The sequence below is a fragment of the Idiotropiscis lumnitzeri genome, chromosome 5, assembly GCF_059441095.1.
Source record: "Idiotropiscis lumnitzeri isolate Australia: NSW breed Sydney's pygmy pipehorse chromosome 5, RoL_Ilum_1.0, whole genome shotgun sequence".
In the NCBI taxonomy this organism is placed as follows: Eukaryota; Metazoa; Chordata; class Actinopteri; order Syngnathiformes; family Syngnathidae; genus Idiotropiscis; species Idiotropiscis lumnitzeri.
In genome coordinates, this window is record NC_142395.1 from 19,519,526 (window position 1) to 19,532,856 (window position 13,331).

The 13,331-nt window shown below is 40.1% G+C and overlaps 1 protein-coding gene across 2 annotated transcripts in view; it reads left to right on the forward strand.

Moving 5' to 3' along the window:
- Positions 1 to 5,198: 5,198 nt before the first annotated feature.
- The window catches only part of rasa3 (RAS p21 protein activator 3), a 32,246-nt gene continuing 24,113 nt past the window's right edge, over positions 5,199 to 13,331 (forward strand). For both annotated transcript variants that reach the window (XM_088296395.1, XM_088296396.1), the window contains exon 1: positions 5,199 to 5,454. In XM_088296395.1, coding sequence (XP_088152521.1) covers positions 5,400 to 5,454 — 55 coding nt within the window. In that variant the 5' untranslated portion in view covers positions 5,199 to 5,399. The remainder of the gene's footprint in view (positions 5,455 to 13,331) is intronic.

Genomic DNA, 13,331 nt, shown 5'->3' on the forward strand with positions numbered 1-13,331 from the left:
TGTAATATGCAAATGACAAAAAAATCATTAATGAGTTTGTTTCAAAATAATCACCTTTGTTGTTTTCTATTCTAACCGATTTTCGGTTCCTCTTCACAAACTCCTCTAATTGTGTTTTGTTCCCACTATTGAGCCGATCCTTGGCGGTTTTGTGAAAAAAACTCACCTATTCGCATTTTTTGTTTACTTTCTGCAAGACCTTAAAATGTCACAAGAGGCAGCAAAATCTCTACAAAAATTGTAATTCGTTGTGATGGCCAGGGCAGTTCTGTTAAGTGAACTGAATCATGTGAATCAGTTCATCAAAAAGAATCATTCAAAACATTTATTCGAACTTCCAACACGTCTCCTCCCTCCAGCACGGACTGAGTGAGTAAAAATAAAAACAAACCTTTGTGCTCACCCTGATGTTGCCATCATTGTAATTTTAAATCGTCTGGAAATGCAGCATGTTCACGCACGGACTTGATCATGAACAATAAATTACATCACATTTTCTCACTGAATCGCCCGTAGACAGAAAATGACATCACATTCACTAACCGACTCGTTCGTGAACAGAAAATGACATCACGCTCACTAGCCAAGTCGTTCGCGAACGGCAAATAGTAGCACGTTCATTCACTGAACCATTCGTGAATGGGAAATTACGTCACATTCTCTCATTGACTCATTCGTGTACAGAAAATGACATCACATTCACTAACCGACTCATTTTTGGCAACATTTAACAAATATTATGACGCTCTACACTAGGGGTGTCAAAGTCATTTTTGTCACGGGCCACATCATAGTTTTGGTTTTGCTCTTTTGGGCCATTATGACTGTGAACTCACATAAATCATCATCATCCTGAAAGGCGCTTCCAAATCTAATTTATTATTCTTATTTATTATTATATTATTATTACATATACGCAACAAACTGATGGGTAACTATTTTTCAAAATCAGAATGCAGGAAAGTGTAGTTTTTTAAACTACTATTCAATTAATTTTGAAAGTGTGATTGGTAACAAAGAAAAAAAAATACATTTTGGTATATTAGCAAGAAACAAAGTCGTGCATGATTTGCCTTTGCAGGCTGCATAAAATGATATGGCGGACTGGATCTGGCCCCCGGGCCTTGAGTTTGACATCTGTGCTCTACTCTGTTCGTTGAAATATGTCAATCAAAAGAAGCGCTGCAGAAAGATAACTTTGGTGGAGAAGGTCCTTGCCCTGTACGCCAAAACTCCATAGCAGGTCACCATCATTTAATTCCCATTAGTTGATGGTGACTTGTTATAAGAGGGGGTAGAAATGCGAACAGAAGCGGCAGCAAACAGGCCAACAGCTAGTTCAACTAAATGCAGAAGTTTACATCATGAGTCGTGTTATAAACATTTCTACTGTTATTTCTTCAAATATATATTCCGTGTTCACATACTTTTGGTTTATGTTTTGCTGGGTGCTCACTAGGTGGTAGTATAATACTGATCGTCATCCATCCTTATATTCACTGTGCTGTTTGTCTTCATAGGAGCATACTTTGTGTTCCTGCGCTATTCACTGTGTGTTCTTCTGTTGACCGTTATGTTTTATTTTTTTGTCTCAAAAGTTTGACTTGATCCAGCAAAATGGTCTATAGATTTCCACTGAATCCATAACTGAAAGTACTGCCGTTTAATCCCTTTCGGAATACAGTATAGGCCTACAGGATAATTATCATATTAGTACATCAATTCAAATGCATATGATTTTACATGACGTTTACCTAAAACTGCAGAAAATATATTTACTTGTTGTTGTCTTGGCTGTTGCAACACAAATCGAAAGCATCCCCCCCACGGGATCGCATTAATAAAAACACATGCATAAACAGGTTAAAAATAACAAATAGGCTTAGCCCCCTAGCTCAGTTTGCATTGGTCCTTTTGTTTATCGGAGATCACATCAGATTTTGAGGGATCTTCTCTGATTTGATTCAAGCCCTATATAGAGAATAATGCCCGAAAAGATTAACGTTGCACATGACAAACACCATCTGTTCCAGTTCCCACTCAGCTAGAAAGTGCACTTATTTACTGTATACTGTATATTCGCAATATAATTTGTTGTTTATGCGCACAAGTACAAACCACAGGGTTTGTTCAGTTATTGTAAGAGCGACAACGCCCTCACATTCTGGTTGACCAGCATGTGTATCTCAAGCAAGTAACAATAAACACCTGCTCACTAATCTGTTCAAATCCTGAATTAGACACTTTGTCGCTTTGTCTTTGCTCTGTCATACATTCACACATTTTTAGAATGCATCATTTCATTTTTCTGTAATTTAGTTGAGATATACTTGTATAATGTTAAATGAGGCTCCTCCCATTGTCTAAAAATCTTCAGCAAAAAAAGTACATCCAATTTCACCCACAAGCTTGTGGTTTGCCACAGGGCGTAGTCACAACAGCTACATTGAAATACAAAGTGGTTCTAAACATTATTTCCCAATGTGATGCAGCAAGCATGCATCTAAGATGCTGCAGGATGTGGTTACCTTGGTAGACCTACACAATTATTGCATCTTTTTTCTGCAAATGATGGGATCTGGGGTCACTGATTGTGTCGCTTTGTGCAAGCAAGTTGTTTCGCTTGCCACTCACAAGACTGGTTATTTTATTTGAAAATGAGCACACTGCTCTAGATAGCCACGGACACACCGAATCACTAGCTGATACAAACATTCGGACAGCCACAGTAAGAGAAGAGTGTGATTTCTGATCTCAGGCGTGTCGAACAGAGATGCAGACTAATTAGCTTTAGAGCTTTTCCAAAGCAGTTACTGCTAATCTCAACAGTGAAGCAAACTGTGATTTCTCTTGAAGGGGAAGTCCAACTGCTTTTTCCGCCCACATCTCTGGCTTGGCCAGCTGAGGTCGTAAGTTCCGCACCAGTGCCGGGTTATTTTGAGAATTGTGGCCATTATGGTCTCGGAGGCGTGGCCCAGTAGGCTCAAGTGTGGGTTGATAATAGCCTTGGGCCTTCCACCTGAATGGAACTTAAATCCCTCCCAGACACACAACCCACTGGTCAGGTCAACACTTCAGTAGGACTTCCATCTGTTAAATCTGACCTGAGATCAGCGTCAACAGGAAAAGTGGATCCATTTTTATCAAGGGCTCTCTGAGATGTGTGACTTACTTTCACAGTACTTTGTTTACGCATTTATTTTCACATCTTTTGTCAAAGTTTTATGATAACTTCAACGGGAAATAATTCCCAGTACTATACGACAAGGTTTCTATTGATTTTCCCCCAGATAGTGAGAATAGTTACACTGTACCAGATTGCACTAAAATTTGCTCAAGTCAAGTTTAGAATCAGAATCAGAATTATGGATCTAATCTCCCAATTAATGATTTTACGGTTTTAAAAACATCTGCAAGTCATTTGATTTAGGTCCCCTTCATTTGCAGTGGAATCACTTGAGGATGCAAGAAACATGATCATTCATTGCCAAAGCTCAGAGATGGGTTCAAATTCAAATATGTGGGCATGGTAAACAGCCTTGCCAACTACTAAAATTATACTTTCTGAAAAGCCCATAATTATGGGCTGTTCCTTTTCTCTATAATTTGGCCATCAGCATCATGTTGTGTTGGAGGGTGATGAATGCCTGCCCATGATACCCCCCGGTCCCCAACCAAACCAAGAATTCTGTCATGTTAAAGTATTAGACAAAATGTATTTATTTATATTTTTAAAATAATAATGACAAAGCAATTGATCAATTGGCAACTCTGAATTGGAAAAATAAGTAGTTTGGCAGATAATGCAGTTCTTTGACAAGTCTCAATTGGCAAACCACATTAATTACAAATGCATACATTTTGGCACAAACTAAGTTTGTACAATAGTCAATATTGTCAAACAAGCTAGAACTACGTTCACTTTTGCTGATTGTTTTTACCGTGAATAGTTCACGCATTTTGCATTGTTTAGCACTTTCACTTCAAATGAAGAAGGTTGCTGGTTTCATTCTGTCAGGTTCTGTGCCAATGCTTTGGTAAGCGACCCACTTCCTCACACAGTCCAAAAGCATGAAGTGAACTGTAGACTCCAAATAGGCCATAGGTCTGTTTGTCAACCTTGTGAGTGACTGGTGATCACACCAGCTTGTGTGCTGCCTGTCATCCAAAGTTTTTAGCTTGTTGGATTTTTACATCTCTAGCATGTGTTAATTGCATTTATGAATACTTAGACACTTAAGCCCTTATGTCTTGTCAAAGTAATTCACTTATTTACCCACTTATTGTGGTTATCTGATGTTCAAATGTGTAAAACCTCAAACAGCAATATTCATACCACACATCACTTTAATGTATTTACTTTTAATAGTGTAGGTCAATGTTTTTTATTAAAGGTTTAGATGATATCTACAATACGTACGTGTAAATATGTATGCAACCTCCATGGCTTATATTTCCTGTGTTAAGGTTTATGTGGATAACATATTAAGATGAGCAATATGTTATTGTAAATAAATATAGATTATTTTGTATGTTCATTTATATAATACAATAAATGACACAATAATAATAATAAAACTAACAATAATTATAATACAATAAAATAGCCACGTTGTATAAAATAGCCCTTGCATAAAAATATACCACTCAACGATGGCACAAAACATCTCAATGGCAAACCAAGATTTAGTGCAACAAATTTTGTGCAACAAAATTCAACTCACTCAAAATCGTAATATTATTAAGGGATTGGCTGTTGTGCATATCAATTCAAAATTTACCAAAAATAAATTGGCCTATCATTTTGTAGCATAGGGCAGGATAAAACCTGGCGTGAGTGCAACATAGATATGTCTGCCATCTAGTGGTGAATGGTGATATAACCATTTAAAATTACAATTGACCCCAACATACAGCATTAGTGGATTTGCATATTCTCATAGTGGTTTTTTTCTCTTTTTTTTTGCTTTTCTTTTCTGAGATAAAATATCTCTGATAAACAATCGAAAGTTAGCATTAATATCTTTATATTATTATTTATAAAGCTTTTGCATAGGGCCTGATTAGAATATGCAAGTTATTATACATTTCAACCGCACATCATACTTCCTTTCAACTGCCACGGCTCATAGAAGTGGGCGGGGCTCCATGAGCAACACCCCCCCCACCCCCCTCCCGCTATTGCTGCCGCTGCTGCGTGACGGACTCAGAGCTGTAGCGGTCCTCTTGTTCTCAATCAGCCAGCGGCACGGTGCTGTGCTCCGAGTGCCATCGCAGCTATCTGCGCATAGATGTGCAAAACCTCTGGAATATCCCATTGCTGGAGAGGCTGCAAGCGACCAGCGTGGAGGACCGCTTTTGTTCAACCGGCTAAAGGGAACTGAGGGACGGGCGAGAGCATGGCGGTAGAAGAGGAAGGTCTGCGGGTTTTTCAGAGCGTTAAAATTAAAATAGGTAAGAAAAAAAAAATCCCCACCCCCAATCTGAGCGCCTCCATGGATGGCTCCTCATTTATGGGCCAGACAGGCACCGAGGGCTGGAGGAGCGAGACTGATCTGTCTTGTTAATGTTATTCTAATTCAAATCACATGCGGTTCTGTGTAGACTGTACAACAAATGACTGTGTAGTGGGAAAGAGACTTCTACAGCCTTGTGGCTGTGGGGAGACTGTGGGAATGTAGCAGCTGGCATACAAGATCCATCTCGTCTATTCCTATTGCAATGTCTATATTTGCGTGCATATACTTGATAGGGTAAACATTAATTTGCATATTTAATCTTATGAATCCGATATCCCTAGCAAGTCTACTCATTGATTGTTGCAAAATGTTGCTATATTTAGCTGTCTCCAGTGGGTTTCCTGGTTTGCAAGAGACATGTTAAGTGCATATAGTGCATACTGCCATTTGTTATGAATGAAGCTATAAATGCTGAATGCATCTTACAGTGAAAGCTCTGTTTGAGCTTTCTTGAACCTTTTAGAAATGATCATTCCAGCACATGAAGCTGAGTTGCCTCAAGGCTACTTGTGTACTGGATGGAATGGGTGTCTATCCCGTATATAGGTTATAGCCTAATAGATAATAGCGCCAGTAATTACAGTATAAGAAACATAATCGTTTCTGATGGAAGTTTGAAAAATATATAAATCTGTCTTCCATGCATTAGAAAGAGTTGCAATTTTACCAAATCGTTTGAAATATTTAGCTTGACCCCTTTCTCAGATCAAGTATTTTTTTTTTAACATTTTAATATCAAATATTTCAAATCCCAGTATATTTTGCTTGAAACCCAGTTAAAATCATTTCAGTTAAATTCTCCCCCTCCCCCAAAGGCACTCGGAATTATTCATCCCTTTATGATGATCGTAAATGTTTCTTCTAAGATGGGGTGCGCTCTGTATGTTTCTATTTTTGGCCTTTTTAATACATTCAGTGGCACATTCATTTCCTGCGTGTGCCCTAATTGTTATTCCTGGTCAATAAGGAACAATCTCACTGACATCTGGCACCTCATTCATCTTGGCTGCGTTGTCCAGATTGTTTTGACTCTAAACGTGTGACAGAAGGGAGGAACAAAAAAAGTCAAATAAAATGACGCACACACGTTCAACAAATACAGGACAGCTGATACAAAAATTGGTTGTCTTTCTCTAGCTTTTCTTTACATATGTGCGAAATAGAACATTTCAATCATGTATTTATTTTCGCATAAAGCAGGTTAGAGGACCTTCTTCATTGTTTACCCACATAAAAATAGATTATTGGTTTAATACTAACACATTTTTAAGAACAAATATTCCTTTATTTCTTACATAAATCTCAAGCTGTGAGTCCTCCACCTGTAATATCACACTGTAGACTTTACACGGTGGAGTCACTTAGCAGCCGTCATGTAGTGTGATCCTTACCGGCCTGTGCAACTCTTGCGTCACACTGTTTTCACCACATTGTCTTTGGCATGTGGTTGGCTTGATGACTCAGACCTGAATATTTTTGTTTCGGAGATGACTTACTATTGGGACACTTTGCCAGATGATGACTCCCCTGAGTTTACCGGAGGAAGGGGTGCTTTTCGGAACCCAAGAAGAGATAATGGGTGTCCATACTGTCTGTAAAACAGGAAACAGGAAACTACCCCCCAATTCACTTCCTGATTGGCTGCACTAGACTACAAAAGAATTGTGTTTTTTCCTGCATGGCATCAAGCTAATACGTAGCAGATGTGGTGGGACACAGAGAGGGACGGAGTTGGTGTCTCACATACAGGAGCGGCCACTTTGTCTGTCAGTGCTTTGACAGGCAGCAGGATTATCGCAGCACAGCTGTAGGTGGAACTTTGCACTAATTAACGACAACGCTTGCATTTCACTTGTCTTTGACCGTTCAAAATTTGACAAACTCAAGACGAGAGCTTTGAAAAATATATTACAAGCTAGAATGGCATGCAAAATGGTGCAGATGCCTTCCAATAATTAACTGTTTGCGCAAGTGGAAAAAAAAAGTGGTTTGTGTGTTTGTTTGTCTATCAGTATGTGAGCCAGCTTGCTGGTTCAGACGATGGTACCATGCGACTGTAGAAAGTTGTATTCATGGTTAGACACTTTTACGCAACCTGTTCAAAGTGAGATTTAGCTGTTTGGTTTAAATGATACCGACAGAGAATAGCTCACCAAGTCATGGTGGCAGAAAGTCAGTCTAAACTTACGCCTGTTCAGACCACGTCCAAACATTGGTGCAAAGGGTGTAACGCGATAATGGTGAATTTGATCGGGGCACAGGCAAACACATTCTGCGCTCTGTGAACATGAGAGGTTGATGTTAGACGTATTTCAGTCATACATGTACAAAACCTTTGAATCATTGTATTATATCAACCTACTGGGTGGCACAGCTATGAGGAAGTATACAAACAACCGTGAGTCGGTGTGGGTGCCTCTAATTTCCCACTTCACAGCGCAGACACGCTTTCGCAATGTTGAGACTCTGATTCTGACCCCGAACTCTTGAAAGGAATGAAGAAGTCACTTTGATTAGCCATAAGTCTGCTGTGACAGATTCCACAGCTGCGCAGCCCTCCCTCTCGCGGATCCGCCAACCTGCACTAGTCCACGTAATAACCAAAATCAGTTCTTTCCTACCTTCCTACATGCCATGTGCTACGCCAGATTTAAGGGAGTCACAAAAATAGAGCCAATAGAGTCTCCATTAGCATCTCAAAGATCACCTACTACTCCCTAAAACTACCGTAACATCAAATTATCAAGAAACAAACTGCTGGTAGACTAAGCCAAAAGTGTTGACTTGTAAATCATTAATATGAAATGCATAAAACGACTGAGTAGGATTTTTGTATCTTTAAAATGAGGGGAAATCATGAGAGCAAACAGATGGTTAAATGAAAAGTTTGTGTTGAAAACCAATACTGTCCTTCTATTATTGGCACAAATTCCCATATTTGGATTCTCTTAATTCAGGTTTATGGAGAAATTACACTGATCTGATTGAGTCGATGTTTTGCATTTTATGCAAAATTGCTGATCGCTATATTGCTCCATCTTCTAAATGAAACAGTGATCGAGTTTTGTTTTTTTTTAAATCTGCTGATTGCTCGTATCAATGTTGACCCAGGAACATGTTAGCATTTCATAGCATCTTTCAGTTCAAGTAGATTTTTTATGTTATGGAAACACATCTTACTGGAAGAAACTAGATGAGTTGAGATGTGAAGTGGTACTGTGCTAAGAAATCTGAATTTACTCGCCTCAGGCTGAATGACTTTCGCGGACTCGAGCCCGAATAGGGAAAACTGGATTTTTTTTCAACAGAACCCCCCTCTACTTCTCCCCTCACCCACTTCACAGCTGTCTAACAGAGGTTCCTGAACCTCCCCCTGTCCAGCCTGAATAGGAGGCACGGAGGGGCGGAATGCGAGTAAAACCGACTTCTTCTCTCTTTCATAGGAAGACCCTGCCTTGTCCTAGAAAGCACAATCTATGGGAAGTGCAATCATTTTCTGTAAACATTCATGTTGACTGTTTGACATAGCAGCTCCTCTCAGTAATCTAGCCACAATGAGGCCACAGTAGACCCAGCATGCAGGCTAGGAAGCAGTAAACAAAGCGTTTGGAGTGTGCCGCTCCTTGGTGTTGCCCTTGAGATGCCCTGTCGGAGATGTGATCTTCTCCCTGCGGTGACCTCTAGCTGCTCACGGTGGCATAACAAGCATGAAGATCTCTGTAGCCGTGTTTGCTTGAAGAGTTTTTAGTCATTCGGATTGAAATCATTCCGAATGAAGATCTCTGGTCGCGTGTTGACATGTGACGTGATATTTTCCGATCCGACGTTTACTTGCGCTACCTTGTTAATCAGACCAGCCGTGTTACAGCCGTGCGACACGATGTAAACATCAGGTGATTTATCAAGATGGAGGACATTCATCTATTTGGCACAGTATTCGCGATTGTACTAACATTTTTATAAATACAGCATTGTGATAAAAATGAGTAATCAATACCTTCAAACAAGTTCTCGCTCTGGTAAGACGCTGCCATTTTAAAGTGCGTATACAATGACGTACTGCGCATTTACGTTCAAACTGAGCATGCGCAGACCGTATGTACCCTGACTATTCCAACTGAACTGTTTACATTACGCTCGTTGGATATGGAGCATTTTTATTCCGTTTGGTCATTGGGATCCTTATTAATCGGAATACATGGCTCTATGTAAACCTGGCTACTGAGTCTTGATTTAAAAGACACAGCGTTACAAAAAAGACCATTGGCCCTGGCGTACCACCGTGTTCCTTGGCGATCTTGTGGTGGGTTCTCAGGGAATAAGGAGTACCGGACGCCCGAGTACGAGCTGTTAATTCCCTGTAAAACCGGTGTCAGCGTTTACTAGAAGTAAGTTTCATTTGTTCCCTGTGAGAGTTGGACTCACCCCAGACTGCCGTTTGCTTCCGATTTTGTTTCATATCTCTCAACCTCCAGCCAAGGCAATTGTTGGGAGGTCACTTTTGGTGGCCTCATGTGGCGATGTGGTTCATCAAGGTGCAGATGTAATTTTCAGCTCTCACTGGGATCAGAATCAGCATCTCTAAATCTGAGTCCATGTTGCTTGGTTGGAAAACGATCGAGTGCCCTCTCCAGGCAGGGGATGAGATCCAACCTCAATGGGGGAGTTTAATTTTTTGGGGTTCTTGTTCATTAGTGAGGGAAGAATGGATAGGAAGATCAAAAGGCAGATTGGCAGACCATCTCTTGTGATGTGCACTCTGTTCCATTCTGTCGCGGTGAAGAAGAAGCAAAGCCGAATGACGAAGCTCTCTATTTTACCGTTCTGTCAACGTTTCTACCCTCACTTATGGTCTGGAGCTGTGGCTTGTGACTGAACGATCCCACATAAACCAGCCTTGGAGAAAGGGTTAAAAGCTCGGTCGGCCACTGCTCCTCGGCATTGAAATTAACCAGCTGAGTTGGCTTGGGAGGAGGCCCTGGGGACCAACCTGTGCATGCTGATGTGACTATGTCGGCCGGCTGGCCTGGGAATGCCTTGAAATCCCTCGGAAGAGCTAGATGAATTGACTGGGGAGAGAGTCAAGTCTTGCTTTCCTTGCTTAAACTAATTCCCCCACGTATAACCGGAAGAAGGTGAATGGATGGATGCATGTTTGTTTGTCGTTGCAGCCTATTTCCAAGCCTGTGATGAACAAAAAGTAATTCTTAACATTGTTCTGTCGGACGTGTGAGTGAAGCTGCCTCGCAAACATTTGGATAATATCACATCTCCACATTTAAAGTCTCCGCATATTTAGTGGACTTGCTCAGTCTCTGCACAAGCGTGTGTTTGAGCGAATGTTTGTGGTTGTTTATTTTTGTCTCACTCAAGTTTTCCATTGAGACTTACCAGATTGGTGTGAACATTAGCTGTTGCCAGCACAAGAAGGGAATGAGTTTGATCAGTAACCCAATACTGTTTTTTTTTTCCCGGGAACTATGCTATGCTGCATGAGCAGTCATTAACTCTAAATACACTTTTCCAAAAGGATCATGCTTGCAGTCATTTTGTAGCTACTGCTTTCAACTTTGCTGGAAAAGAAAAAGACAAGTCTAGTTTATCTCAATTTGATGCTTTTGATGCTGCTAAAATGCTGCTCATTGACTTGCCAATCAACGGACACCAACATTATTTTGCCAGTAACTACACAGTAAAATTGATAGAATATTTGTTTTCTTCTAATTGAGTTGTATTTAAACATTTTGGAGTACAATTATCTCTCCTGGCCACTAGAGTGGGAAAAAACTTCAGAATGGATCAAATATTTGACATTGAATGGCTTTGGAATGAGTGACACAATAACTGAGTAACCCCGGTGATGCCACGAGGGGTCATCTGAGTTCACAATGGAAATAATGTGTTCTAAATAGAAACAGCGGTTCAACCATCATGTTCCAAAGATGGTTTCCATTTAATTATAGTTTGTGCCCCGGGGATAAATAAAAGTGTTTGTCTTCTTAAATAAAAGTTAATGATTGTTTTATTGTCATTGTTTTGTCCTTTGCGTAAATACTGTCACCATGATCTTGTTCTGCTTGTTGGTTTGAAGTATGTGAATGTTTTTACCTGTCAAGAAGGCGCTGACAAAACAACGTGTCAAGTTGCGTTTGGGGAAATGGTGCAGACAAGGAACCAGTTTGTCAGTTTTTCTTTATTTAATCAGAGTGCATGTTTCTTTAAGATTTGACTTAGTGGCCTCAATACCTTTCGGCCGTCATCATGTCATCATTGTTGTTTGGCACGTTGTGGAGAATTATGTGCATACATACTTCGATTTGTTGTGAAAATAAGTATGTTGCAGCGCAGATGATAAAAAAGAAACAAGTGTGTGTGTGTGTTTGGGTCAATGATTACATGATTTATAATACTGTACGTCCGTTCCCGATTTGACATTCTTATTAAATGCAAAAAAAAAAAAGATAACAGAAAGAACTGAGTATTAAAAGGTAATTGCACAACTATCTGGCTTTCTTTACACACACACACGCACACCCCCACACACTGGGTCATAACTGGGGTTTTTGCTGCTTTCAAGCTACATCTTGGATCCAGTTGAAATTCCTTTCTCCTCATCTCATTTCCTCTTGTACTGCTCTCCACTCCCCTCTCTTTCTCTTCCCCAGTCGTCGTTCTCCCTCACAACTCACTGAGCCCTCTGCGTAAAACGTTCTCTCACATACATTCCCTTTTGTCTGCCTTGCGTGTTGCGCGAACAGCCATTGAAAATATTCATGCCTGCGTTTTCTTGAATGTGTTCACGTCACCGGAAATTAGAATAACAAGTCGCCTTGCTGTAACTGTACACGCAACAGAGAAGGAAGATTAACAAAGCAACACATCTCACGGAGGGTATTGCTTCAACCACTTGTGCTTCCTTCTGCATTGCATGGTCTTCCTGCACTCTCCGAGTAATGTCATCAGATTGAGAGTTGTCCTATTGTTCATGATCACCAGTTTCACTTTCATTGGGGTATTTCTGTTATGTTTTTTGCGCGCATCTTGTTTTGAGTGCATATTCCACTTGCACATACCTTCCGAGTGCAATGTGTATTTTATTCACATACTAGAGCGAGATATTCTCAAAGGACAGCAGCAATGATGAGCTTTGCATGATGAGAGGAGAAAGCCGTTGTTTCTTTTCCGTCTGCTTGTTTTTAATATTGTGGAGAGAAAATGAAATCCATTCCCTCTGGAGAATGAAAAGGGGGTACAAATAAATGTGGTATAAACACGTTTCAAAAATGAATAAGAAAAAAGAGAAAAGTGAGTGGCAGACAGGCAGGCATATATATATATATAGATATATATATATATATATATATATATATAGGAATGTGTGATCACATCTTCGTGCTCTCTTGGTTTTACACTACAGGAAAAAAAAAGTAATTCCATGATGGCTTGGTTACAAAGATAACCTTGATGCCGCATTCCACTCAAGGGACCTTTTAGGTCATGGATGAGAGGAAAACAAATATTGGAAGGGAATTGGAAATGAGGGATTATTACTACGTAATAGAATGAATGTGAGAGGTAAATAAGCAAAGTGAAGCACAAGGAAGGTGTTCCAGTGGGTTCAGGAGATCTCAAAATGGAAGTGGATAAAGGCTTACAATGCAGCTATGCGAGACCATCACTTTGTTGACAAAGAACAGTTATGATGGGTAGGAAGAATTTTACTCACCAGAGTGCGTTAGGAAACTCGAGTATCTTTAATTTGTGAATGATTGTTGTTGTTATGAACGTTGATGTATGAATCAGCCCCCAGGG